General features: G+C 37.3%; 1 protein-coding gene and 1 non-coding gene across 2 annotated transcripts; both read left to right on the top strand.

The window, feature by feature from the left end:
- Window positions 1-150: 150 nt before the first annotated feature.
- Window positions 151-222, top strand: trnam-cau (transfer RNA methionine (anticodon CAU)). Its single transcript has one exon. It is a non-coding gene; the product is annotated as a tRNA-Met (tRNA).
- Window positions 223-3,189: 2,967 nt separating this feature from the next.
- LOC110956979 (natural resistance-associated macrophage protein 2-like) lies at window positions 3,190-25,480 on the top strand. The gene is made up of 16 exons (XM_051949296.1): window positions 3,190-3,630; window positions 8,693-8,782; window positions 9,932-10,074; window positions 10,183-10,302; window positions 17,932-18,051; window positions 18,775-18,881; window positions 19,590-19,660; window positions 19,756-19,823; window positions 20,761-20,916; window positions 20,996-21,154; window positions 21,241-21,327; window positions 23,054-23,173; window positions 23,371-23,520; window positions 24,180-24,253; window positions 24,338-24,491; window positions 25,133-25,480. The coding sequence occupies exons 1-16, from the start codon at window positions 3,609-3,611 to the stop codon at window positions 25,238-25,240; spliced, it is 1,749 nt and encodes a 582-aa protein (XP_051805256.1). The 5' UTR covers window positions 3,190-3,608; the 3' UTR covers window positions 25,241-25,480.
- The last annotated feature ends 34 nt before the right edge of the window (window positions 25,481-25,514 follow it).

Here is a 25,514-nt window from a genome sequence, read left to right as displayed (position 1 = left end):
CAGAGAGGATTTAGTGATTTGGAGGCTGCAGACAAACAGTTTCACTTCATTTTCACTCTTTCTCTAACTGAATGTTGGTATCAGTGATAGAACAACTACTTCAAACATGATCTGATCTCTTTGATTGGAGTCCCATCCACAGTCCAGAGGAGCAGAGTGGCGCAGTGGAAGCGTGCTGGGCCCATAACCCAGAGGTCGATGGATCGAAACCATCCTCTGCTAGACCAATATTTCCACTACAAACTCTACACCAGGAATTTGATTAGAGTTGTCTCATAAAACAAGACTCAGGAGGTCAGAGCTGAATGTCTACATCATGGGATGTGACACTAAAATAGAATGAAACATGTCGACCCCAATAGAATCCCTGGTTCACGTCCTGACCTGGGGTCTTTCTGCATGGAGTTTGTATGTTCTTCCTGTACATTTGTGGGCACTCTGGCTTCCTGCCACAGTCCAAAAATTTGCTGAGGTTAATTGATTACTCTAAATTGTCCGTAGGTGTGATTGTGTGTCTGTATATGTAGCCCTGTGACAGACTGGCGACCTGTCCAGGGTGTCCTCTGCCTTCAGCTGGGATAGGCTCCGTGACCCTAGTGAGGATAAAGCGGTGTATAGAGGATGGATGGATGTAATGTAAAATGACTTATTATCATATAACATAACAAAATATAGAATAATATAAGTTTGGATATTTAAACTACAAATAACTCCAGTTTCAAAACAAAAACAAACACTGACTCACTATATTCTTATCACTGGCTTTTAGTATTTTTAGGTTTAATGTTTTACATTTTTACTATTTTATGGCCGACAAAATCAATAAAAATAATAAGAAACAGATAAAGAAAACACAGGAGTGAGTACTTTCACACCTGAATTAGATTTTTCCTGCCAGAGTGGAGAACATTCTAAATTGGTGACTTTATTATTATTATCACCACATCGGAGCTACATGCGTCTAAAAATGTAGATAAATATGACTAAACAGTTAACTGAATAAATATAGTTACAGAAATGAAACTGCAATTAGATGTTTACCTATTATTGATTAATTCACTGACTCTACTGTGAAATAATAAATTAACATTAGTTCAGTTGTTGGAGCCATTTCAGTTGGGAACCAGCAAGTGGTGCTGTGACCTGGATACATGTGTATTTAAAGGCCACACTAAATGCCACAGGTGTGTGCAAATCAAGAGGTAAATTGTTTTTGACCGTGGTTTATCATGGTGGACTGTTGGAAAGACTTTTGCTCTTTGTTAATTTTGATGAACTCCTGAAGGTAAATTGATGATACATTTGTGCATAATTGCAAGTTTGGACTATTACTTTTTGAAGTATAGACTCTCCTGGTATTACTTTTTGTCATTTTTGGACCATGACGGAGTACTAGAGTATGTCTGAGAAGCCAGAAGTCACGCGTTCTTAACGGAATCGAGTTTGCGTCAACATTAGTTCTGGATCAGAACTCTTGGTGATTTTAATCTTAAAACAATTCATGATCCATTCATTCTAATGAACTAACTCAGGAAGGTTTCAGTTTATTTTAGATTAGATTTGATGAACTTTATTGTCCCACTAGGGAAATTTGTCTTGGGCAAAGTGCAACAGTCCACATCAACATTAAAAAAGACAAGGCATAAAACAACAGTCGCAGGAAAGTACAGCATTTTAGAAGAACACTGGCATGTAGGATACACATTCCTGTTAAGCAACACAAGAAAAGCACTAAGTGCAGGTATATCAGTCCTGCAGTAGCAGGTACCCTAGTTAGAGCTGTGCACTATATGCCGGCTGTTCAGTTGTACAATAGAAACGGGGATGAAGGAGAATTTAAAACGGTTACTCTTAGCATGACACACTCTGTAGCATCTACCAGAAGGTAACAACTCATACTCTGAAAAAAAGAGTGTGAGAAAGATCAGACAGTACTCTGTTTGCCAGACTGAGCACTGTCTTCTCAAAGATCGTCTGAAGGGATGGGGAGTCCTTCTTGCCAATTACCTTCATGGCTGTTTTTTCCATTTTAGCTATTCTGGCTTTAAGCTGGAGAGAGAGAATCCCAGACCAAGCTGCCATACCATATCTAATGATACTGCATCATAGAAGGTTGACATGACTTCCATACTCACACCAAAAAGTCTGAGCCTACGTAAGAAATGTATTCTTTGGGCCAATTTAGCACACAAATAATCAACATGTACATTCCATTTGAGCTGGTTGTCCATTTGGATACCAAGATATTTAGTGATATTTTAGTGATTATTGTGCAGTAGCTCACATTAGAAGCACTAAAACAAAAAGTTGTGTGAATAATATAATAAGCAAAACCTTTTTACAGAGTCTTTCAGCAACCACGTCTCATTTTACTGGTTTTATCCCAGAGACTGAAGTATTTTAACACAGTAACTGACAAGAATGCACATTTTAACAGATTACTTCCTGGTTCTCAACAGAACATTTACAAAACACACACACACACACACACACACACACACACACACACACACACACACACACACACACACACACACACACACACACACAACCTGGACTCAGATCAGATGTAAACATGATCCTGGTCACTGGGTTGCTTTTAGAAAACTCAGCGCTGCTGATTTTAATTCAGAATACGTCAGAGCTGCTGGTTTATCTCAAAGGAACACTGAGATCCTGTTTCATATGAAGCTGCTCCACTTCTCACACATGTTAAACTCATGAATTTAAGCCTTCAGTTTGATTTTTAACCCTTTAGTTTTAACAGGATCATTCCAAGAGGCTGATTCTGTCACTTTTTAACATAAAGTTGGTGAAACATCCAACGTGAACAACTACAACTACTGACCTCTAAATGATCACTTTCAGGATATTTATTTTAAATTGCTTTCAATTAAAAATAAATATCCTAAATATGATCATGTACAGATCATATTGAGGATGTTCATATTAAATGACAGTGATTTAAAAATAAATATTAACATTAATATTTATTTAAAATTATAGTGATTTGAAAAAAAAATATTATATTTAGGATATCAATTTTAAATGATAGTGATTTTTTTAATAAAAAAACTAAATATGATCTCTGCATAATATTTTTTAGGATATTTATTTTAAATGATAATGATTGTGTATCTCTGTTAAGCGCAATATGGAGTTTATATTGAAAAGTACAAGTGGAAACAATCCCGAGACTTTTATTTTGAAAGGAACCAACTAAAAACAGGATATTTGCACAGAAATGTAACTTTACGCCGAAAAACAAATACATAAAGTAAGTTTTGGATTTTAAAATGAAGTTTATAAAACAATTAACGAGTATTAACCTTCATCCGGTTTAAACTTTTCAAACCAAAAGTCTCGTGCTCTCGTGAGCGGCAGGTCACGTGGCGTCCGCAGCCAACAATAGCCTCACCTGTCTGTCCTCTGTCTCCTCCTACTCACCTGTCTGACCAACGGTAGTCGGTCATGTCCAGTCCACCGCTGCTGCTCTCCAGTAACTCCGCTGGAAACCTCCGGGAAGCGACGAACCGACAAACTCTTCCCCGGAATGTAGCTGAGACCTTCGCCCGCCCACAAGCCTGAATACACTGAACACCGGCGACATGTTCTCCTTCCTGCGTCCAGGTGAGTTCAGGTCCGGCAGCTTCCTGCAGCTCGGTGGCTCGACCGGATCAGAATTTTATTTACAAGTTCTGAACTTTATTTAAATGCATGTTCTTCTTCTTGCTTTTAATTTGTTGTTATGGTTATTCTTATTGTGATTAATTGATATTTTATAATAATATAGTTATTGTTATTATGAATTTTAAAAAGCAAGCTAAAGATCTCCCTAATTAATCTGGTATTTCATTGATTTTGTTAATATTTTTTAAAATTTATATGTTCTTTTAAACCGTTTTTACAGCTGATTTTACTTACTTATTTCTCCATTTTTTAAAAATATATATTTTTGCTTATTTTTATTACCTCACCTTTTTTATTGTAAATTTACTTTGCTTTTATGAATTTACTTTGCTTTTTAGTTTATTCTCATTGCTCTTTTGTTGCTTTACTTTTTATTGTTTTCTAATTTGTCTAAATGAATGTTGCCCCACTTTTTGGTCTAATGAATTGACCTCCACCATATTTTTAGTATTATTTGTTTGCTTTGATGAATTCTGACCTGTGTGTTAGTCTGTTGTTTTCCTTTAAACTTTACTTTTAAAAGTTGTCTTTCTTATTTGCTTTTATGACTTTTGACTTTTTTTCTCTTATTTTTCTCTTACTACTTTATTTTTGAGCATTTTCTTTGGATTATTCTGACCTTCTTTTAAGTCCATTATATTTATCTTTCAGTAGCTACTTTGCTTTTTATTGCTGTCTTATCTGTTTTTCCAGTCTCTGTTACACTGAGTCCTTCGTTTAAAGCACAGTCTTTAATAATTTAGTTTTCTTTTATTGCTTTTTTACTCCATTTGTCCTGTATAGCGTTTTGTGTTACATTTAATTTGTGTGAAAAAATACTTTACAAATGAGCTCTGATTGACTGATAATTACTGACTAGTGTAGTCATTTAATCAAACCTTCTTTTAAATTCAAAATCCATAGGTGTATAAAGGCCTAGAAATAGAAAATAAATAAGAAAATAAGACAATGTTAGTGGAATAATAAAAGCATCAGTCAGAGGATTTAAAAACAAACTATTCGGCTAAAACAGGAGTAGCTGGAAGACAAATAAGCTGAAGCTAAAAACCTGCTTCAGTTTGTTCTGCAGGTTCTTCCTGTTGCTGCAGAACAAAACTTAAGAAAACCTGCAGAGTGATTGAGTGTGTTTGGTTTAGGATTAGTTTAAAAGGCAGTAAAGAGGAGATTTAGGAGGTAAACAACCAGAAAGATCCTCGTAAGCAAATACAACCCAGAGCGGAGATAAACACCAAATCTAATACCTTATAATAAACACCAAGTCATTTGTCCACTTTTTTTGTTGCTTTGTAACTTTTTTGTCTCATTTTTGATCTTTTTGTGTCTCATTTTTGTCACTTTCCCTCTCATTTTTGTAATATTTTGTCTCGTTTTTGTTTTTTTGTGTCCTTTGTCTTGTTTTTGTCACTTTGCCTCTCATTTTTGTAATATTTTTGTCTTGTTTTTGTTGTGTTTTGTGTTTTTGAAAATAAAATAATATATTGGTTAGTTTCAGATACCTGTGACTAAATGTTTTATGTCGTCTTATATTCTCTGTGATCTGTAAGCTGTAATGTGTAAATGATAAACAGAAGCTGAATGTGGTTGAAATTTAACTTATTTTTCTTAAGAAATTTAATGAAAAAATGTAAAAAGATAATTCTGTAAATGTGAACATCTTCAGAATGTACTTTCTTTGCACTAACACTAATTAAATATTTGGAGTTGTTGTTGTTTGTAGGCTCTCATGCTCTGATTTTACAGTCTTTTGGGATCAAACTGGGCTGAATGTTAGAAAGCAAATCTCGTTCCGAAATCGGGCGAGAGCTCGCGCCAAAACCGGTGTTTTGGCGCGAGCTCTCGCCCGATTTCGCGAGCTCTCGCGCGATTTCGGAACAAGATTTGCTTTCTAGTCCTGAGATTTGGACACAGACCACAACAAAGAGCGATCGCCAAGTAATGTGGAGGTTTTCATTCACTTCTCATCTCTAGTATGTTGTGGGACACTCGTTGAGACTATCCGAGCCGGTCAGTGTGTGGGGGGGGCAAGTTGCCCCATACTTTTCGCTAGCTGAGCTGCTAGCTGAGCTGCTAAGCTTCCTGCCTGGCTAAATACTGGAGCTATGTCAAAAATTCATTTCTCCATCACTCACATGTATGAAATGACATATGAAAACAGACCCCAGGTTGAAAAAAACCGAAGTTCCCCTTTAAATGTGTTTTTCATTCCTGAACTGATGAAGTTCTGAGGCCCAAAGATGATGGAGAAATAGCAAAAATGCACAATTTCAGCCCACCTCTGTGTGCTTCAAAGCACTGTACCTCTGAAAATATCCACAGTATGAAGTTCAAACTTTGCATGACGTCATTAAATGAAGTTACTGCAGATACAGAATCAGCTGATAGTGAGGAGGGACTTCCTTCAGATCCGGTCGGTTTTCTGAGAAATGAGGCAAGAGATTAAAGTTCATGACGATTTATCATTTCCTGTGGTAACATCCCATAAAGTTCAGACAGGAACTGACAGAGTTGCTGTCGTATGCAAACCAGGATTATTACAGTCACACTTTCACCAGTAGGATATGACTTTACCTGATCACCAAAACAATAATCCACTGCAATTTAAATCAATCATTATTGATCTGAGATCTAAATATTCTGAACATGCAGCTTAATTTATTTGTCTTGCAAGATTTCAAACAGAAAATTTCTTGAGTTTTAGTTCTGTTTCAGTTTTAATTTGGCACCAGGGGCTGCAACTAAAGATTGTTAGGTAGATCCTTGGTGGAATTATGTGACGATTGCCGTCTGTCTGTCTGTCTGTCTGTCTGTCTGTCTGTCTGTCTGTCTGTTAGCAACTTTTTTCAAAAACGCAACAACAGATTTGGATGAAATTTTCAGTGAAGGTCAGAAATGACTCAAGGACCAAGTGATTAGATTTTGTCAGTGATGCGGTTTATAGTCTGGATCCATGGATTTATTAAAGATTTCTGTATCAATGCCAGATAGCAGCACGGTGTCACTGTAACCATGACAACAAGTGAACACTACATCAGCTGCCTGCTGATTATCACATGATTGTGATCCTACTACAAATTGACCGCTGCAGACTTACAGGGACTTGTCTGTTGGAAATGATACACAGTAAAAAATAGTGGGATAAATGTTTCACAAATGTCTTGTTTTGTCCACAACCTAAAGATATTCAGTTTATTGTCATAGACGAGCAAAATTTTCGCAAAATTTCAGCCGTTTTTCTTATAAAAATTAACCCATAGAGCAATTATTCGATGATCAAGACAAGGTGATAATTTGATAGTTATCAGCTAATTGATGAATGGCTTCAGATCTATTAGTACCACAGTCTGACCATAATTATCAAACCACAAGTGTGTTTTTACAGGGTTTGTTTTTACATTTTACAAACTAATTATGAACATGTATACACTACCGTTGAAAAGTTTGGGGTCATCCAGGTAATTTCATGTTTTCCATGAAAACTCCCACTTTTATCCATGTGCTAACATAACTGCACAAGGGTTTTCTAATCATCAATGAGCCTTTCAACACCATTAGCTAACACAATGTAGCATTAGAACACAGGAGTGATGGTTGCTGGAAATGTCCCTCTGTACCCCTATGGAGATATTCCATTAAAAATCAAACGTTTCCAGCTAGAATAGTCATTTACCACATTAACAATGTCTAGACTGGATTTCTGATTAATTTAATGTTGTCTTCATTGAAAAAATTGCTTTTCTTTCAAAAATAAGGACATTTCTAAGTGACCCCAAACTTTTGAACGGTTGTGTATATATTTAGTATTTCAAAAGATATAAACAAAAAAATGCAGAAATCATGAAATCAGTAGTGAAAATAGTGGTTGTAGTTATGGATGTGTTGCTGCAGCTATATGACATAAAAATGTGTGAGGAAAGTTGTAAAATCTGTGTCTCAGTTTGCAAGAAAAGCAATAAATCTGCACACAAGTCTGTAAATGTGTACTGAGGCTGGCAAATGTACAAATGCAAGTAAGCTTTAGACGTGTGTAAGAGAACCTTTCAGAATATTTAAAAGAGCTCAATGTAAATGTCCCGTTTTTCATGAGTTAAAACAGTAAATATTCAGCTTGATGACCGGGGAGACTTAGTTCTTCAGTTAAAGCCATGAAGTGATGGTTTTATACAGTCATGAACAAGAGTTTACATCACTTGTGAAGACGATTTACACGACTGTCCTGAGTTAACAATGAATCTGAAAACTCTAAATTTATTATATCATAAATGTAAATATGACCAAACCTGCTGGCTCTAAAGTATACATGCAGTAATGCTGATATTTGGTGAAAACAACACGTACTTCTTAGTTACTTAAAGCACTATAAATCTGTCAGACAACACACTTTAAGTGTTCATTTAATAATTACATTTTTTATATTGTAAACTGGAGCTGCAGCAAGTGTTTTGATTATTGATTAATCTGCTGATTGTTTTGCTGATTCATCGTTCCGTCGAGAAAAAGGTAGCAAGTGGCAAAATATATTGTGTTGTGTCTGACCAACAGTTAAAAACACAACCAATTCTAGTATTATCTATTTAGAAAAATATGACATCACTGATTTAACCAATAACCTTCTAAACAGTGTGAAGTTTTTGGATTATTTTTTGCTTTTGTCACATTTTTACTCTCTCATTTTAGAAGTAATGATGAGTTCAGGTTCAGTTATTCCAAGTTTAACCAAACAAAACTCACCTCACATCAAACTGCATGTATGTTTCTCTAATTTAAGTTTTGTTTTATTAAATTTATTCCATGTCACCGGGATGCAGACGCCCTGATATAACTGTGTGGTGATGTCGTTCAGGCCAAGAAACTTTTACTTCCCAGTAGCTTTAATCCGTCCTAACTCTGAATGAGCAGATAACAGACGTACATGTTTCTCAGGATTTCCTGTGTGAAGTGTTTTGTGTACATGTCGATGATATAAGTGGCTTTAATCTCAGTATAACGACCTGTTTGCTTCCAGCCAGAAACCCTCCTCCTGAGAACATCCACATCTCCTCACTGCCTCCCAGTTTTCCCACAGACCAGGAACCAGAACCGACCGTAGAACGAGGTTAGGATGTTTGTTTTATACACAGTTTTTTAATTTGTTTCTTTGTTGGGACTCAGTTTCATTAAACACCTTTCAGACAGAAACTCTGCTACAAAAAGCATCACAGTCAGAAACAACAAAACACAAATCCTCAGTGTGTGGAGAGAAGTTAACGTTTAGTTCCTCCGTGTCCCTTAAACCAGAATTTGAAGCTGCTCGGCCATGAAAAGCCATTCCATGAAGCTCTCTGCTGATGCACTGTTCTTGAGCTAATCTGAAGGCCACATGCAGTTTGAAGGTCTGCAGTGATTGACTCTGCAGAAAGTTGCCGACCTCTTGGCACTACACGCCTCAGCATCCACTGACCCCGCTCCGTCAGTTTATGTGGCCTACCACTTGGTGGCTGAGTTGCTGTCGTTTCCACACACTTCCACTTTCTTATAATACAGCTGACAGTTGACTGTGGAATATTTAGGAGCGAGGAAATGTCATGACTGGATTTGTTGCACAGCTGGCATCCTGTCACAGTTCCACGCTGGAATTCACTGAGCTCCTGAGAGCGAGCCATTCTTTCACAAATGTTTGTAAAAGCAGTCTGCATGCCTAGGTGCTTGATTTTATACACCTGTGGCCATGGAAGTGATTGGAACACCTGATTCTGATTATTTGGATGGGTGAGCCAATACTTTTGGTAGTATAGTGTACCTAACTTGACCTACCCATGTGCTTACCGAACTGACAAATCTACCTTCAGACCAACTGACTTATTAACTGACCAATCTATCAATCTACAGTTTCATTTTCACTTCTACATTTGTTTTTGTCCAAAGTGATATACATCTGAAACACAAGGTAGGTAGGCGGCGCAGCTCTAAGGACCTTGCCTAAAGGTCCTCAAGGTCCTCACTGGACATCTACACCCTAACCGTGATTTGAGCCACCGATCTCCCGTGCCAAAGTCAGAAGTGTTAGCTATCCAGCTAGTTCATCAGCTACTTATTGACCAACTTACTGGCCCACCTCCTACCATCTGAACTACTAACTGATCTACCCTCCTACTGACAGATCTACTGACCTACCCACAGATCTGTCTTTTGACTGACCTACCTTCCTACCAATCTATCTGTCGGCCTGCTCACTTACTTTTTAACACCTCTGTTGATGTTTCAGCGGAGGATGTGGTGGATGAAAAACCAGTGATCCAGACCACCTACACTCACAGAGGACAGTCGGTTTTCCTCCAGAACAATAATGAACCTGTTGCCAGCACTTACTTTGATCAGAGGGTTCCTGTTCCAGATGAGGACACTGAGGTAACCTACACTCTAAACCTGTGTAAAAAAAATGATGCTAATTTTCATTATAACCCCCAGGTTTGGTGCTGTCAGTGTCACAGATGGTGTTATTTCCTCCTGTAGAAGGGGATTAGTCTCCGGAAGCTGTGGGCCTTCACGGGGCCGGGCTTCCTGATGAGCATCGCCTACCTGGACCCAGGAAACATCGAGTCTGACCTGCAGTCGGGGGCTAAAGCTGGCTTCAAGGTAATTAGGAATTATCTGCTGCCTATGTTACAAAGCAACTTCAGCATATTCAGGATAGCTTTTCATGATCTGCCTTCACTGAACCCAGCAACCACAATAAGTGGTCTTAGTCAGTAAATCAACCAGTTTCTTGACATGAATATGACTCCATTCAAATGAAAGGGGCGGAGTTTGGAACAGATGACCAATCACAGACATGGACAGGTCTACTGACACCAAAGTGACATATTTTACAAATGAAAACTAAACTATCATATTAGAGCAATACAAAAATTTTAAACACATAATGCAGACTTATCAGTATTGCTACTGAATCAGTAGGGCCCATATACACACGTGGACAAAATTGTTGGTACCCCTCAGTTAAAGAAGGAAAAACCCACAATTCTCACTGAAATCACTTGAAACTCACAAAAGTAACAATAAATAAAAATTTATTGAAAATTAAATAATCAAAATCAGCCATCACTTTTGAATTGTTGATTAACATAATTATTTAAAAAAACAAACTAATGAAATAGGGCTGGACAAAAATGATGGTACCCATAACTTAATATTTTGTTGCACAACCTTTTGAGGCAATCACTGCAATTAAACGATTTCTGTATTTGTCAATGAGCGTTCTGCAGCTGTCAACAGGTATTTTGGCCCACTCCTCATGAGCAAACAGCTCCAGTTGTCTCAGGTTTGATGGGTGTCTTCTCCAAATGGCATGTTTCAGCTCCTTCCACATATGTTCAATGGGATTCAGATCTGGGCTCATAGAAGGCCACTTTAGAATAGTCCAACGCTTTTCTCTCAGCCATTCTTGGGTGTTTTTGGCTGTGTGTTTTGGATCGTTGTCCTGTTGGAAGACCCATGACCTGCGACTGAGACCAAGCTTTCTGACACTAGGCAGCACATTTCTCTCCAGAATGCCTTGATAGTCTTCAGATTTCATCCTACCTTGCACACTTTCAAGACACCCTGTGCCAGATGCAGCAAAGCAGCCCCAAAACATTACTGAGCCTCCTCCATGTTTCACCGTAGGGACAGTGTTCTTTTCTTCGTATGCTTGGTTTTTGAGTCTATGAACATAGAGTTGATGTGCCTTACCAAAAAGCTCCAGTTTGGTCTCATCTGTCCAAAGGACATTCTCCCAGAAGCTTTGTGGCTTGTCAACATGCATTTTTGCAAATTCCAGTCTGGCTTTTTTATGAGTTTTTTTCAGCAGTGGTGTCCTCCTTGGTCGTCTCCCATGAAGTCCACTTTGGCTCAAACAACGACGAATGGTGCGATCTGACACTGATGTACCTTGGCCTTGGAGTTCACCTTTAATTTCTTTGGAGGTTGCTCTGGGCTCTTTGGATACAATTCCAACGATCCGTCTCTTCAATTTGTCATCAATTTTCCTCTTGCGGCCACGTCCAGGGAGGTTGGCTACTGTCCCGTGGGTCTTGAACTTCTGAATAATATGAGCCACTGTTGTCACAGGAACTTCAAGCTGTTTAGAGATGGTCTTATAGCCTTTACCTTTAAGATGTTTGTCTATAATTTTTTTTCGGATGTCCTGGGACAATTCTCTCCTTCGCTTTCTGTTGTCCATGTTCAGTGTGGTACACACCTTTTCACCAAACAGCAGGGTGACTACTTGTCTCCCTTTAAATAGGCAGACTGACTGATTATGAGTTTGGAAACACCTGTGATGTCAATTAAATGACACACCTGAGTTAATCATGTCACTCTGGTCAAATAGTTTTCAATCTTTTATAGAGGTACCATCATTTTTGTCCAGGCCTGTTTCATTAGTTTGTTTTTTTAAATAATTATGTTAATCAACAATTCAAAAGTAATGGCTGTTTTTGATTATTTAATTTTCAATAAATTTTTATTTATTGTTACTTTTGTGAGTTTCAAGTGATTTCAGTGAGAATTGTGGGTTTTTCCTTCTTTAACTGAGGGGTACCAACAATTTTGTCCACGTGTGTAGATCTCACAATTATTAAAACTGTATATTCTATCAGATTAATGTGTTCCTGGAATGTATTCTTTCAGTTTTATTCTTTCAGCCGCTTGGTGGTGTTAAATGTTCTTGTTAGTAAGTTAAAAATGAGCATAAAAGTTAGGGATCAACTGCTTTGAGTAGACGGCACCAATACCGATACGGCCCAGGAAAGGCCGATAACCAATATATGGGACCGATATATATTAAATGTAATGTTTTGTTTAATGTTTTGTAAGCTAAAAACAGCGCAACTACTGCAGCTAGATTCAGGAAGAAATGCTGCAGAAAAAAATGCAAGCTGTGTAGCTAACATGCTAATCAATACCTGTGGAATGTGCTGGAAAAACCAGTCAGATCCATGAAAAGCTCACCTCACAATTATGAGGATTTAAAGCAGGTGTGTCAAACTCATTCTGGTTCAGGGGCCACATTCAGAGCAATTTGATCTGAAGTGGACTGGATCAGTAAAACCAGAGCATAATGACAGATAAATATCAACAACTCCAAATGTTTCCTTTGTTTTATTACAAAAAAGTTCATTCTGAAAATGTTCACATGTAAGGAATTAGCTTTTTGCTAAACATTATGAACAGCCTGAAATTCAGCAACATTGTGCCTCAGTTTATCATTTACACATTACAACTTCCAGATCACAGAATGTCTACAAAAGAACAGAACATTAAGTCACAGCCATCTGGAACTGAACAATGTGATATTTTACTTCATGATCAAAACAACAAAAGTCAGACAAAGCAAAAGCCAAAAAACAAAACATTGCAAAAATGAGACACAAAATGACAAAAAGGACAAACAAAATGACAAAACATGAGACAAACGACATGAAACCAAACAAAAAGAGACAAAAAAATTAGACAAAAAAGTTTCAAAGCAAGAGAAAATGGACAACACCAGTGAGGAAAAACACAAAACAACAATCAAAACGGTAAATAAAGCAGAACACAAAGACACAAATAACAAGCAAGACAAAAAGGAAGCACAAAACGACAAAAACAAGAAACAAAAAACATGAGACAAACTACAAAAGTCAGATGATAAACAACAAAAACAAGACAAAATATTAGAAAAGAGACACAAAACAACAATGAGCCATCTAGTATTATACTTCATGATCAAAAAAACTTTTCATGGTCTAGAAATAATTTTAAATGTGTAGTTTTACAAATTTACAATTTGCAGTTAATGTTTTATTTGTAATTTTTACACTTTACAAAGTCGTCCCGTTGGCCTGATTGGACCCTCTGGAGGGCTGGTTTTGGTCCGCAGGCTGCATGTTTGACACCCCTGACTTAAAGGATCTGATGTCTTCATGCCTGAAACTACAGATCAGCTTCAGAGATCTGTGGAGTTTATGTCTCGACAGCTATTTGGCAGCTGGTTTTAATGCTGTGGCTGATCTCAGTAAAAAAAGAAACACTCTTTAGCAAACATTTAAAAGCCTTTTCCACGTGTCTGTGTCTTCAGTTGCAGCTGAGTCAGTTTCCTGTTATTGTGCTGCATCACCAACTTCTTACTGTATAAACTCTTCAGAACTGATTCAAACTGGCTGAACTCACTCTGAGCATTACTGAGTCCTTTGTTGCTGCAGCTCAAAGTCTAACAACCGTGAACTTTGCACTGCAGAAGCTGGAAACATTCCAGAATTTATTAGCAGCGTCATTCAAATGAGTGAATATTCACAGAAGCTGGCTCTGGGTTCAGGGTTTGCAGAAAATCTCATGATTGATTGAGGTAAAGCAATCAAATAAAAAAAATCTTTGTGTGTTTAAGATGAGAAATAACAGCAAAAAACTGTACAAGACGATATTTAGTCTTCTATCGGGCAATAAATATTATATTGATCCACAGATAGTTAAAGATTGAAAGCGAATTTTTTTTTTAAAGGGAAGCAGATAATAAAGCATCAGTACAGGATGCAGAAGGATCATATCTAGACTTTTTATTGTTTGTGGTGCATGAAGCCAAAATTTAAGTCTGTTACCTTTTTTTCATTTAAAAATGCCTATGTGTTGATTACAAAGTAAAGGTGGCTCTTAAGAAACTTCTTAAATTCTTAAGAATCAACTTATTTGATGTGCAGGAGTGGGTTTTAAGTGAGTTTATTGATAATCACATTTAAAAGTAACAGATGTTGACCAAAGTGTTGCGCAAATGAAAGAACAACAATAATAATCAGTGAAACAAATTCCCAAAAAAGTTCACTTTGGTTTAAAAACTGAAGAATTGTGGACTGAAACCTTTCCAATGGGATCAACAGAAACCCACTTTTAGATTTAAAAATATGAAATGGACCAATTAGTGAAATAAAAATGCATATGAAGTGTGTATAAATGTATAAATGTGGTGTCTGTTGACGTCCTGGAAGGTTCTGCTGAGACACAAATTCAACACAACCAGACTTTTCTTTGTGTCGACTAAACCTGAACCCTCGGTTAGAGAGGATGTTTATCATCAGCTTTCTTTGCTAACCTGCCTTACTTGTCATTTGACTCGTCTTCTGCACAAAATAAAATTGTGTGAGGACCAGCTTGTTATAATGGAGAAATATGAGGAATATGCACATTTATTAGGGTGAAAATCAACACTGTTACTGCAAATGATGCAAGAGAGCAAGAAGAAAACTGTTAATCATGTCATTTAATACACTGCAAAAACTCCAAATCTTACCCAGTTTATTTGTTTTATTTTTGGTCAAAATGTCTCATCCCACTCGATTTAAGATAAATTCACTTAACAAGAGATATTACAGCAAGATGGAGTGACTTGTTTTAAGACAGTGCATCTTAAATATCTTGTAAAGTCAAACAAACTTGAAATTAGCTTGTTTTAACCTTCGTGTCATCCTGTGGGTCAAATTAACCCGTTTTAAAGTTTAAAAATGTGGGGAAAATATATATATATACATATATATATATATATATATATATATATATATATATATATATATATATATATATTTTCACAGTAAAAACATCGGCATTTTCAACATTTTTGGAGAATTTTTTGAACATTTTTTGGTGGGGGAAAAAAAAGAAATGTTCAAGAAAATGTTTCTTTACGAACATTCACAAAAAATCAACCAAAATCCAGCAAATTTCGCTGGATTTTGGTTGATTTTTTTCTAAATGTTCTTAAAGTAAATATTAGAACTTTTACTGATATATATGGAATCACTTTAGATATTTTTAGAATTTTTTTTGGAAGACTTTTATTCATTTTTTGAAAATATTTACTTTTTTAAAGTTTTATTTCTTGCCAAATTTGGGGATTTTTTAAATGAAACTTTTAAGAGAAACTTTTAAGGAATTTTCTTGAATATTTTACATTTTTGTTTATAAATTTGGGGAATTTTTGTAGATTTTTTTTCAGACAAGGCAACAATCTTTTTTGGTGCCTTAAATAAAAACAACAGGAGGGTTAAGACACCTAAGCTTGACAATCCTGGTAAAATATAGCTTAAAATAAGTTTTCCCAGCTAATTTTAAGATCTCAATGTTCTAACTATCATATCTTATTTCAAGAAGTCTTGCCAAGCCATTTTTCACTTGTTCTATTGGCAGATTTTTTCACTTATTCCTTGCTTTTAGAGAGGCATTTTTTCCATACCAGGAGATTAAATTTATGTTGAGTATAAATGTTAAATATCATCAGCTTAAACTGTTTTCTTTCAAACATCACTAGAACTTGTAGGTAATGTTATTTAATGTTGTGGGAATGTTCTCTGCTGGTTGGGTTCCTGTTTAACTCAGAAGTTTGTTGTTATGAAAACGTTCTACGAATGTTCTGCAAAGTTCCAGTAATGTTTTCAGTGGGGTGTTTTCTTTCAGTTCCCAAAATGTGAGTAGAAATCTGTCTAAAGATGTTACGGAAAAGTTCTTAAAATGTTTTCTAAATATGGGAACATTGTGGGAACGTTTTGTAGCAGAACGTTCTCAACAGCAACGTCCCCTAAACATCCTCAGAACATCACAGGTAAAATGTTCCACCTTTGTGAATATTTTTAATTACAGGAACGTTTTATAAAAACTCATTCTGTCTTCTGAGAGCTTGATAACATCTGGAGAACGTTTTCTGAATGTTGGTTTGAGAACGTTCTTCTGTTATCATGGAAAATAATCTGACAACATCCTCCAAACATCCTCTGAATGTTATAATGCTCTGTCTTCGTTCACTTTTAACCTCACAGGAACATTATTTAAAACAACAAAAATCCTTAAAACGTTCCTTGAACATCAGATTAAAATGTTTGCTTTATAGTATTATTAGAACTTGTACACTGGGAAAGATGCCCCTCTCAAAACAAGAAAAAAAAACTTATTTCAAAGAACTTCTACATTGAATTAACTGAAAAAATCTGCTATTAGAACGAGTGAAAATGGCTTGGTAAGATTTCTTAAAATAAGATATAATATTTAGAATACTGAGATCTTAAAATTAGCTGGAAAACTTACTTTAACCCTCGTGTCATCCCAAGGGTCAAATTGACCTGTTTTAAAATTTGAAAATGTGAAAAAAAAAAAAATGTTTTCATAGTGAAACTTCCACATTTTCAACATTTCTGGGGAAATTTTTGAACATTTTTTTTGGCAGAAAAGAAAGAAATTTAAAAAAAAAATTGTTTCTTTAACCCTCCTGTTGTCCTCATTTACGGGCACCAAAAAATATAGTTTACTTTTCTGAAAAAAGCCAAAATTTCAGCAAAAAATATCCCTAAATTTCTGAAAATTTGCAAAACCTTCAGGAAGGAAATTCCAATAATTCCTTACTAGTGTCCTTGAAAATTTTATTTTAAAAAAAAATTTGGCAAGAAAATTGTTGGAAATGCTTTCAGAAAATTAGTAAAAATCTTCTAAAAAATCCTAAAAATATCTAAAGTGATTCCATATATATCAGTAAAACTTATAGTATTTTCTTTAAGAACAGTCACAAAAAAGCATCCAAAATCCAACAAAATTCGCTGGATTTTTGTTGATTTCTTTTGTGAATGTTCTTAACAAACGTTTTTTTTTAACATTTTTTTTCCGCTAAAAAATGTTCAAAAATTTCCAAAAAATGTAGAAAATGTGGACATCAGAAGTTTCACTTTGAAAATATATATTTTTTCCACATTTTCAAACCTAAAAACGGGTCAATTTTGACCCGCAGGACAACATGAGGGTTAAACTTAATTTGAGTTTTCTTGTAAAATTCAACTCAAAACACGATAATTTCAAGATTGTTTGACTTAACAAGTTATTTAAGATGTATTGTCTTAAAACAAGTCCCTCCATCTTACTGAAATGTCTCTTTTTAAATGAATTTATCTTAAATCAAGTGGGATGAGACATTTTACTAAAAAAAAGACAAATAGACTTGGTAAGATTTTGAGATTTTGCAGTGTAGGTAAGATTGTGGGAACGTTTCCTGCTTGCTGGTGGCCATCTTTGCCAAAATATAAATAAAAAAGTCTGCAAAACAAACCAATGAGTAAAGAAATATTTTACACAAATGATATCGGCAGTTTTTATTCATTCAGAGTTTTCTGAACCTCAGATCACATCTTTGAAATCTTCACACAGATTTAGATTTCCAGAGTTTGTTTTACGGCTGCAGGTTTGTTCTAAATGTGATTTTTCTCGTCTTTCCAGCTGCTCTGGGTTCTGCTGGGAGCCACAGTCATCGGTCTGCTGCTGCAGCGGCTGGCGGCTCGACTTGGCGTCGTCACCGGGATGCATCTGGCCGAAGTCTGCAACCGGCAATATCGCACGGTGAGAAACCTGCTGCGAGGACTTCACATGTTCATCTGCTGCACTGATTCACCTGCAGGGTTTTATCAGATGGAAACAGAACCTGCCTCTATGCATCGATAATCAAACCATTAAATTATAACAAAGCGTGAGTCTATCACTGTTACAAAACCTTCATGAGTGGCAGCAGGAGTCATTCTTGTGCTTTTCTTCCTCTGTACCTGCAGATTGATGGGACTCAGAAACACCCCCACAAATTTATCAATTGTTTCTTGTATCATTTCTGATGGATAAGTCCTGATAAGTCCTCAGTGGTGGATTTGTAGTAGAATCACAATCATGTCATGTAGTGTTCAATTGTTGTCATGGTTACAGTGATGCTGTGTTGTTATCTGGCAATGAAGCAGAAATCTACAAAAAATCCGTGGATCCAGACTATAAGCTGGATCTCTGCCAAAATCTAATCATTTGGTCCTTGTGTCATTTCTGACCTTCCCTGAAAATTTCGTATAAATCCGAAAATAAATCTGGTTTTCATTAGTTCATTTTCAGTACATTTTTATTTATTGTTACTTTTGGCAGTTTCAGGTTATTTCAGTGACCATTGTGGGTTTTTTCTTTCTTTAATGGAAGGACACCAACAGTTTTGTTCACGTGTTCGTCATCTGTCTTTGAGCTAAAGTTGGTTTAGACTCGTACCAGACTCCGTGTCGTTTGTGACGTATCTTCCTCTCGTCCATCCAGGTTCCTCGTATCATCCTGTGGCTGATGGTTGAACTGGCCATCATCGGCTCAGACATGCAGGAGGTCATCGGCTGTGCCATCGCCTTCAACCTGCTCTCCTCTGGCAGGTGACATAGCAACAACAGATGCTGAAGCAAAATCACAGTTGGATCATTTTGCCTCAATTCAACACTGAGTTTTTTTGTTGTTTTCTTTGTGACAATCTGTGGATCAATGATTAGAAAGTTGGGCAATTTTTGAAACGTTTTGGACAAGTTTCAAAGCATTCAGATAGTTTTCAGCTCGGTTTGGACAGGTCTCAAGTAATCTGGGGCAATCTTGGGTCCCTTCTTCCAATTTTTCAGCAATTTTAGACCCGTTTGAAAGCATTATAGACAGTTTCTGACTCAGATAATGTAGCTAGTCCCGAAATGTTATAGGCTAATTGATATGTGAATGTGGTCTACAGTGGTACATCCCAGCTTTGATAGAACAATGCAAACCAGTTATATGAAAATCCACCTCTTAGAGTGAACAATGAAATAATGAACAACGAACGTCTTTTTTTTTTTTGCCAAATTTGCACCCTCATGTACCTGATTTGTATTATTCTGTCAAAGGAGGATTGTACGATGCTTCTGTAGGGATTTTTAATTAATAAACTAACGTTACCTGCGATACCAGATTTTACTCGTTTTACTGAAAAACGTTTACACAGAAAGAAAATCAGACAAATATGAGATGGTCAGGTGTGACTTTTTTTTATTTGGTGAGTTGAGGTGAGACGATCCATTTCACAAGTGCTTTAAAAAGATTGTTTCTGTGTTTGACCTCAGGATTCCTCTGTACGGAGGCGTCCTCATCACCATCATCGACACCTTTGTCTTCCTCTTCTTGGACAAATATGGTAGGTTGAGGTTTCCATTCATTTTGTTGCATTTTCACACACTTTGCAGCAGGTTTTAAACAACAAATCAAACACAATCATATCTTTCCCTGCAGGTTTGAGGAAGCTGGAGGCCTTTTTTGGTGTGCTCATCACCATCATGGCTGTCACATTTGGATATGAGGTACAAACATGTTTTGTGTCTCAAACTAAACAGAGAAATTCTGCAAACTTTCTTGAAATACTTTGTTTTTGGTGATAATTGGTCTGAAAATGTTTCTGGACCAACATGAAGGGCTTCAATTATTAGCATAGAAAATATTTCTGTTTTTACATGTCTTGGTAGAAGAGCTCAAGGCTGAATGTCCAACTAGACAAAGTGGAAACCTGCCGCTTGGGTTTTGGTGATTTGATTAAGATCTTGAACAACAAAAGTAAAGGTTGGCGCAATGGGAAGATCTGCAACTCGAGATAAATTAGTCAAAATCCAGCTACAGCAATAATCAGAAGGGGCAGATCGAAACAAAGTCCCTGCAGGAAAAGTTTAACTACTTTATAATTATCTTGGTAAGGCCACCAGACAGTTATTTCAAGCTAACAAGACCAGAGAGAGAGAGCCATAGCTCTAGTTTTAATGCTACTGTGGACATTAAAATCATATTTATTGTATCACTTATTAAATCTGATTTAAAATGTTAAACGTTTTGTGATTTTCCCCAATATATAAGGTTTCGAACGAGTCTTTTCCCATCTGTTTTACACTTCTACAGGACAATGTCTTTATATCAGTGCAACAACTTTGGTGGGATTTTTCCCAGATGTCCAAATACTGTTACTTTAGTTCTGTCTGAAGTTAAAAGAAAAAAATTGCAACTCATCAAGACCTTTATGTTGTTAACATTTGCAGTTTGAGTAACTGCATCACAAATGTCTGCAGCAAATTTAACATCAATTTATGTTTTAGTTGTTGAGATGTTTTCCTGTAGATCCACCTTTTACACCTGATCTCCTCTGAGCAGGTGATAAAACTCACCAGGTGACTTTGTGCATCCAGATTTTTAGTGTGTTTACTATAAATGTGCATCGATGCTTCAGAGTCAAAAGCGGTTCTGTTCCTCCAGTATGTGACGGTGGCTCCAGACCAGGCCCAGCTGCTGAAGGGGATGTTTGTCCCCTACTGTGAAGGCTGCGGTCCGGTCCAGCTGACTCAGGCTGTCGGCATCGTGGGCGCCGTCATCATGCCTCATAACATCTACCTGCACTCGGCTCTGGTCAAGGTTCGGACTCCAATCCAACTTCCTGTTTATTCAGCTTCATTAAAACTTATTCCAGCTCATCGGTGAAATGTTCCCTTAGTCTCGAGAAGTGGACCAGTCTAACAAGAAGGAGGTCAAAGAGGCCAATAAATATTTCTTCATGGAGTCGACCATTGCGCTGTTCGTCTCCTTCCTCATCAACGTGTTTGTGGTGGCCGTTTTCGCCGAAGCTTTTTACCAGAAAACCAACGCCGAGGTGGTCAGTATCTCTGCAGTCGTCCTTATAATCACAAGAATTCAGTGTTTTCTGGAGGTTTAACGTATTGTTTTCTTTCTGGACTTCAGCACAGCGTCTGCAATGAGTCGAGAAGTCCTCATTCACACCTGTTTCCTCTGGACAACGGAACTCTGGAGGTCGACATCTACAAAGGGGTTCGTCTTCACTTGTTTCAATCGTTTTGCTGTTATTGCACAGAAAGTACAAACAAAACCGCAAGTCCAATCACCTGTTAACACTAATAAATAAAGAAAATAGGTAAAAATGATAAAATAAGAAAAAAGTAATGTATAATATATAATGTAAGTAAAGATGCTTTTTGTTATCCACAATACTGATTTAAACTCCACAGCAGACAACCTTAGTGAGATTCAAAATTGAATACGGAGAGTTTACGCCGTCCTTGACCTACGGCGTTTCGACGTTACTACGAAAGTGGTTACGTGGAGCTAGTTGGTGAGCAGAGTGGACGAATACGTCGTCATGCGTTGCTATAAGACAGCTTTGTTTACATTCGCCGGTTGTACTCCACCTTGGATGTGCTACATTTGCTAACTTTTTGCCCATCATTATGGCTCTCAAGCATAAGTCAGATTTTCCTGATGGCAGTGCTTCGAAGAAAAGAAAAGCCATCTCTGTCTAAATGAAATTAGATACAATAAAATGTTCAGAACATGACTTCTCCGAAGAACTGATTGATATCGTGATGCACGTAACGGCTTTGTTTACATTTTCCACTGAGTTCTGACTTAAGCCGCGGGTCCACTCGATGCGTTTTTACCGTATGTAAATGCCCCACATCTGAAAATTGAATGCATGGTGGGCAGTCACTAGCGGGTCACTACATTGTCACATGACAGCGCTTGACCTTCAGCGGGTCACTACATGGTCACATGACAGTGCTTTCAGTTTGACAGTCTGGTAGATGCATTGGACCAACATGACGGCTCAGCCGCAAACTTTCTCTTTTTTATTCCGAAAACTCTTCAGCAAAAAATATTTCTGAAAGCATTTGCAGAAAGAAAAAACCTGTGCAGTTGCTGAATCTGTCTAGGTTTTAGTTCAACAACGGCTACTTTAGAAGTTTGACGAAAGTTTCGCGATGCATTGGATCTCCGCACGCTGTGTCGAATTTACTTAAAGCAGAAGTGGAGTCTACTTTATGCAAATGAGCTGCAGCCTGCTCCAGGGAAACACACCAGATCGCAGCTGGAAACGCACCGCAACCAGACCACCATGCAGCATGGTGGTCAGCGTGGTCTGGTGCAGGAACTGATGGGATTGATGATTGATGGGAAACACCCCCACAATTTAATCAATTGTTCCTTATATCATTTCTGACAGATAAGTCCCAATAAGTCTGCAGCGGTCAATTTGTAGTAGGATCACAGTCATGTGATCGTCAGCAGGCAGCTGATGTAGTGTTCATTTGTTGTCATGGTTACAGTGATGCTGTGCCACTATCTCACAATGATAAGGAAATCTTTACAAGTCTGTGAATCCAGACTATAAGCTGCATCACTGCCAAAATCTAATCACTTGGTCCTTGTTTCATTTCTGACCTTCCCTGAAAATTTCATCCAAATCCGTTTTTGAGTAATCTTGCGAACAGACAGACAGACAAACCGACATCGATCGTTACATAGCTCTGCCGTGTTCCTTGGTGGAGTAACAATATTAACAGTAATAATAACAACAACATTAAAAAGTCCACAATTTTCAGCTTTCACAGAATTAACAAGCCAACAAACAAGAGAAACAAAGAACCAAGGCTCTTATCAGGACTGATATTTGGATTTGTGTGTAACTGAACATCATGATTTCTGATTCTGAGCTGTGTTGTTTTTGTCATTTCCTGTCCTCTCTATATTATTTCTTTAGGGGGTGGTTCTGGGCTGTTTCTTCGGCCCAGCGGCACTCTACATCTGGGCTGTTGGGATCCTGGCGGCTGGTCAGAGCTCCACCATGACTGGAACCTACTCTGGACAGTTTGTCATGGAGGTCAGTGGATCAGGGAGGAGCGTTTGTACAGTATGTAGGGTGAACAGTGGAAATATCAGTCTTGGATCTTCACATTTATCACAGACATCCCCTCCTTCATTGAATTTTTACTTTACTTGCACTGCGTTTAGGTGTCCACCTCATGGGTGGAGTTTATTTATTTTATGTCTCAGACTGGTGTGTTTTCTTGCCTTCAGGGCTTCCTGAACCTGCGCTGGTCACGTTTCGCCCGGGTCTTGTTGACCCGATCCATTGCCATCACTCCCACCCTGTTGGTCGCCGTCTTCCAGGACGTCCATCACCTGACTGGGATGAACGACTTCCTCAATGTGCTGCAGAGCATGCAGGTCTGACAGAACATTAAGCTGCAACTCATCATCCATTCCTTGTGTTTCTTTGTCCAAGTTCTTCTTTTTCTTCTTCTTATTCTCCTTCTTCTCCTCCCTCTTCTTCTTCTTCTTCTACTTCTTCTTCTCCTCTTTTATCTTTTATCTATATTGTGCTACATTGTTCAGTTTCAGATACCTATGATTAAGTGTTTTGTGCCTTTTATAGACACACTGTGATCTGTAACTTGAATTATAGAAATGATAAACAGGCCATTATGTTGCTGAAATTTAACTCATTTTTCTGGTTGTTCATGATGTTTTGTTCTGTAAAATGTCTTTAGACAATTTGAACTGTAATTGGCACTACTATATAAATAAAATTGAATTGAACTGAGTTTTAAAAAATAATTCCTTAAATGTGAACATTTTAAAAACATACCCTTTTGCACTAAAACAAATAAAAAAATTTAGAAGTTGTTATTTATAGATTAATATACTCTGATTTTATTGGTCACTTGAGATCAAATTGGGCTGAATCTGCCTCCTGAGCTAAAATGATTTTGGCACCCCTGGTTTAAAGCAAAGGAGTGTGCTGAAAAATTACACTTTAGCGCCTCCCAGTGGACGAAGCAGCGTCATCTTAATAACACAGGTTCTCACTTTTCTTCTTCTTCCAGCTGCCGTTTGCTCTCATCCCCATCCTCACTTTCACCAGTTTACCGTCTCTCATGAACGAGTTCGCCAACGGACTGTAAGTTCTCCTCAGATCCACAAACAAAAGGCTGATATTTACAGTTTTCTCCTTTGAAGGCGTCTGTTTACTGTCTTCCCACAGCATCTATAAGATCGGAGGAGGCCTGGTGGTCCTGGTCGTCTGTGCCATCAACATGTACTTTGTCGTCGTCTACGTCACGATGTTGAATGCTGTTTGGCTTTATGTGCTGGCAGCATTTCTCTCCATAGCGTACCTGACGTTTGTAGGATACCTGGTAGGTAACAGCAGCAGGTAGAGGAGATAAAACTACAGTAATTCAACCTAAAACTTGTTTCAGCAATGTATACCTCAACTTTTAAGAGCCCCTAACTCTATCAGAATTGTAAATCTCTGCTTTTTGTCTCTTAAAAAGTACAAAAAACTGTAAATTGTAGACATTTTAGAGACACTTTTGCAAATATCCTGTTGGTTTGTCGTTCCTCTTGCTCTTCTAATTTGGGAAAATTGAAAACCAACATCACAAGTCAAGCGGTTGAAAGATGGCATGAAATCAAACATGCTAAAAGAGCTTTTATTTCCTATTTTTCATAGTGACTGGGATGAAAAAAATTATTTGCTATGATTCGTCGATCTGCAGAAAATTAGCCAATTGTAACACAAAAACCAGAGTTGAAGAGGGATTTTACTGACAGAAGTTTAGTTTGTTCATTTATTTTTGCAGGGGCAGCACACAATAAAAAGTAAATGCACAAGAGTTAGCTAGCTGCAAGTCCAGAAAAAAGAGCAATAAATACACTCCATAAAACAATGCAAGCTTAAAGTCCATCAGTGTGAGATAATTAATAAAATCTGAAAACTTTCTGGAACAACTTTGAAAAGAAAACACTTTTTAGTGAATCTGTGTGTGTGCTGCAGGCCTGGTTGTGTCTCATCGCTCTGGGAGTTTCTTTTCTGGATCCGTCCAGCAGGAGAGGAAACGATACGACGATCCTGATCGAGCAGCAGCCGGAGTTTGACTCCTGACAGGTTTAAACGGACACTGAAGGTGCAGAAACATTCCGCTGATTTATTTATACGAGAAGCCGTGAAACTTTCAGATGAAATTTGATGTTTGAATGGTGCTCCTGACGTCTTTGTCTCGTAATCAATGAACTGTTGTATTCAGAATTGTCTGTATTCTTATCCTAATATGTGTTTTTCCCAGACTGACAGATTCACAGATGTAAATGAAGCTTTTATAGTGAATTTTAACAGGAAGCCAAACAGAACAAACATGTTATGTAAATATAATTAAAAC

Source organism: Acanthochromis polyacanthus, chromosome 6 (genome assembly GCF_021347895.1).
Source record: "Acanthochromis polyacanthus isolate Apoly-LR-REF ecotype Palm Island chromosome 6, KAUST_Apoly_ChrSc, whole genome shotgun sequence".
Taxonomy (NCBI): Eukaryota; Metazoa; Chordata; class Actinopteri; family Pomacentridae; genus Acanthochromis; species Acanthochromis polyacanthus.
The sequence above is the reverse complement of the archived record's forward strand: the minus strand, read 5'-3'. Positions and strand labels throughout refer to the sequence as shown.

What these genes read in the sequence shown, in the direction of transcription:
- LOC110956979 (XM_051949296.1), top strand. Translation starts at nt 3,609, where the DNA reads ATGTTCTCCTTCCTGCGTCCAG. An exon ending in AGAAAACCAACGCCGAGGTG is followed by an intron (nt 21,155 to 21,240) that starts GTCAGTATCTCT and finishes TCTGGACTTCAG; the next exon opens with CACAGCGTCTGCAATGAGTC. An exon ending in CTGGACAGTTTGTCATGGAG is followed by an intron (nt 23,174 to 23,370) that starts GTCAGTGGATCA and finishes TCTTGCCTTCAG; the next exon opens with GGCTTCCTGAACCTGCGCTG.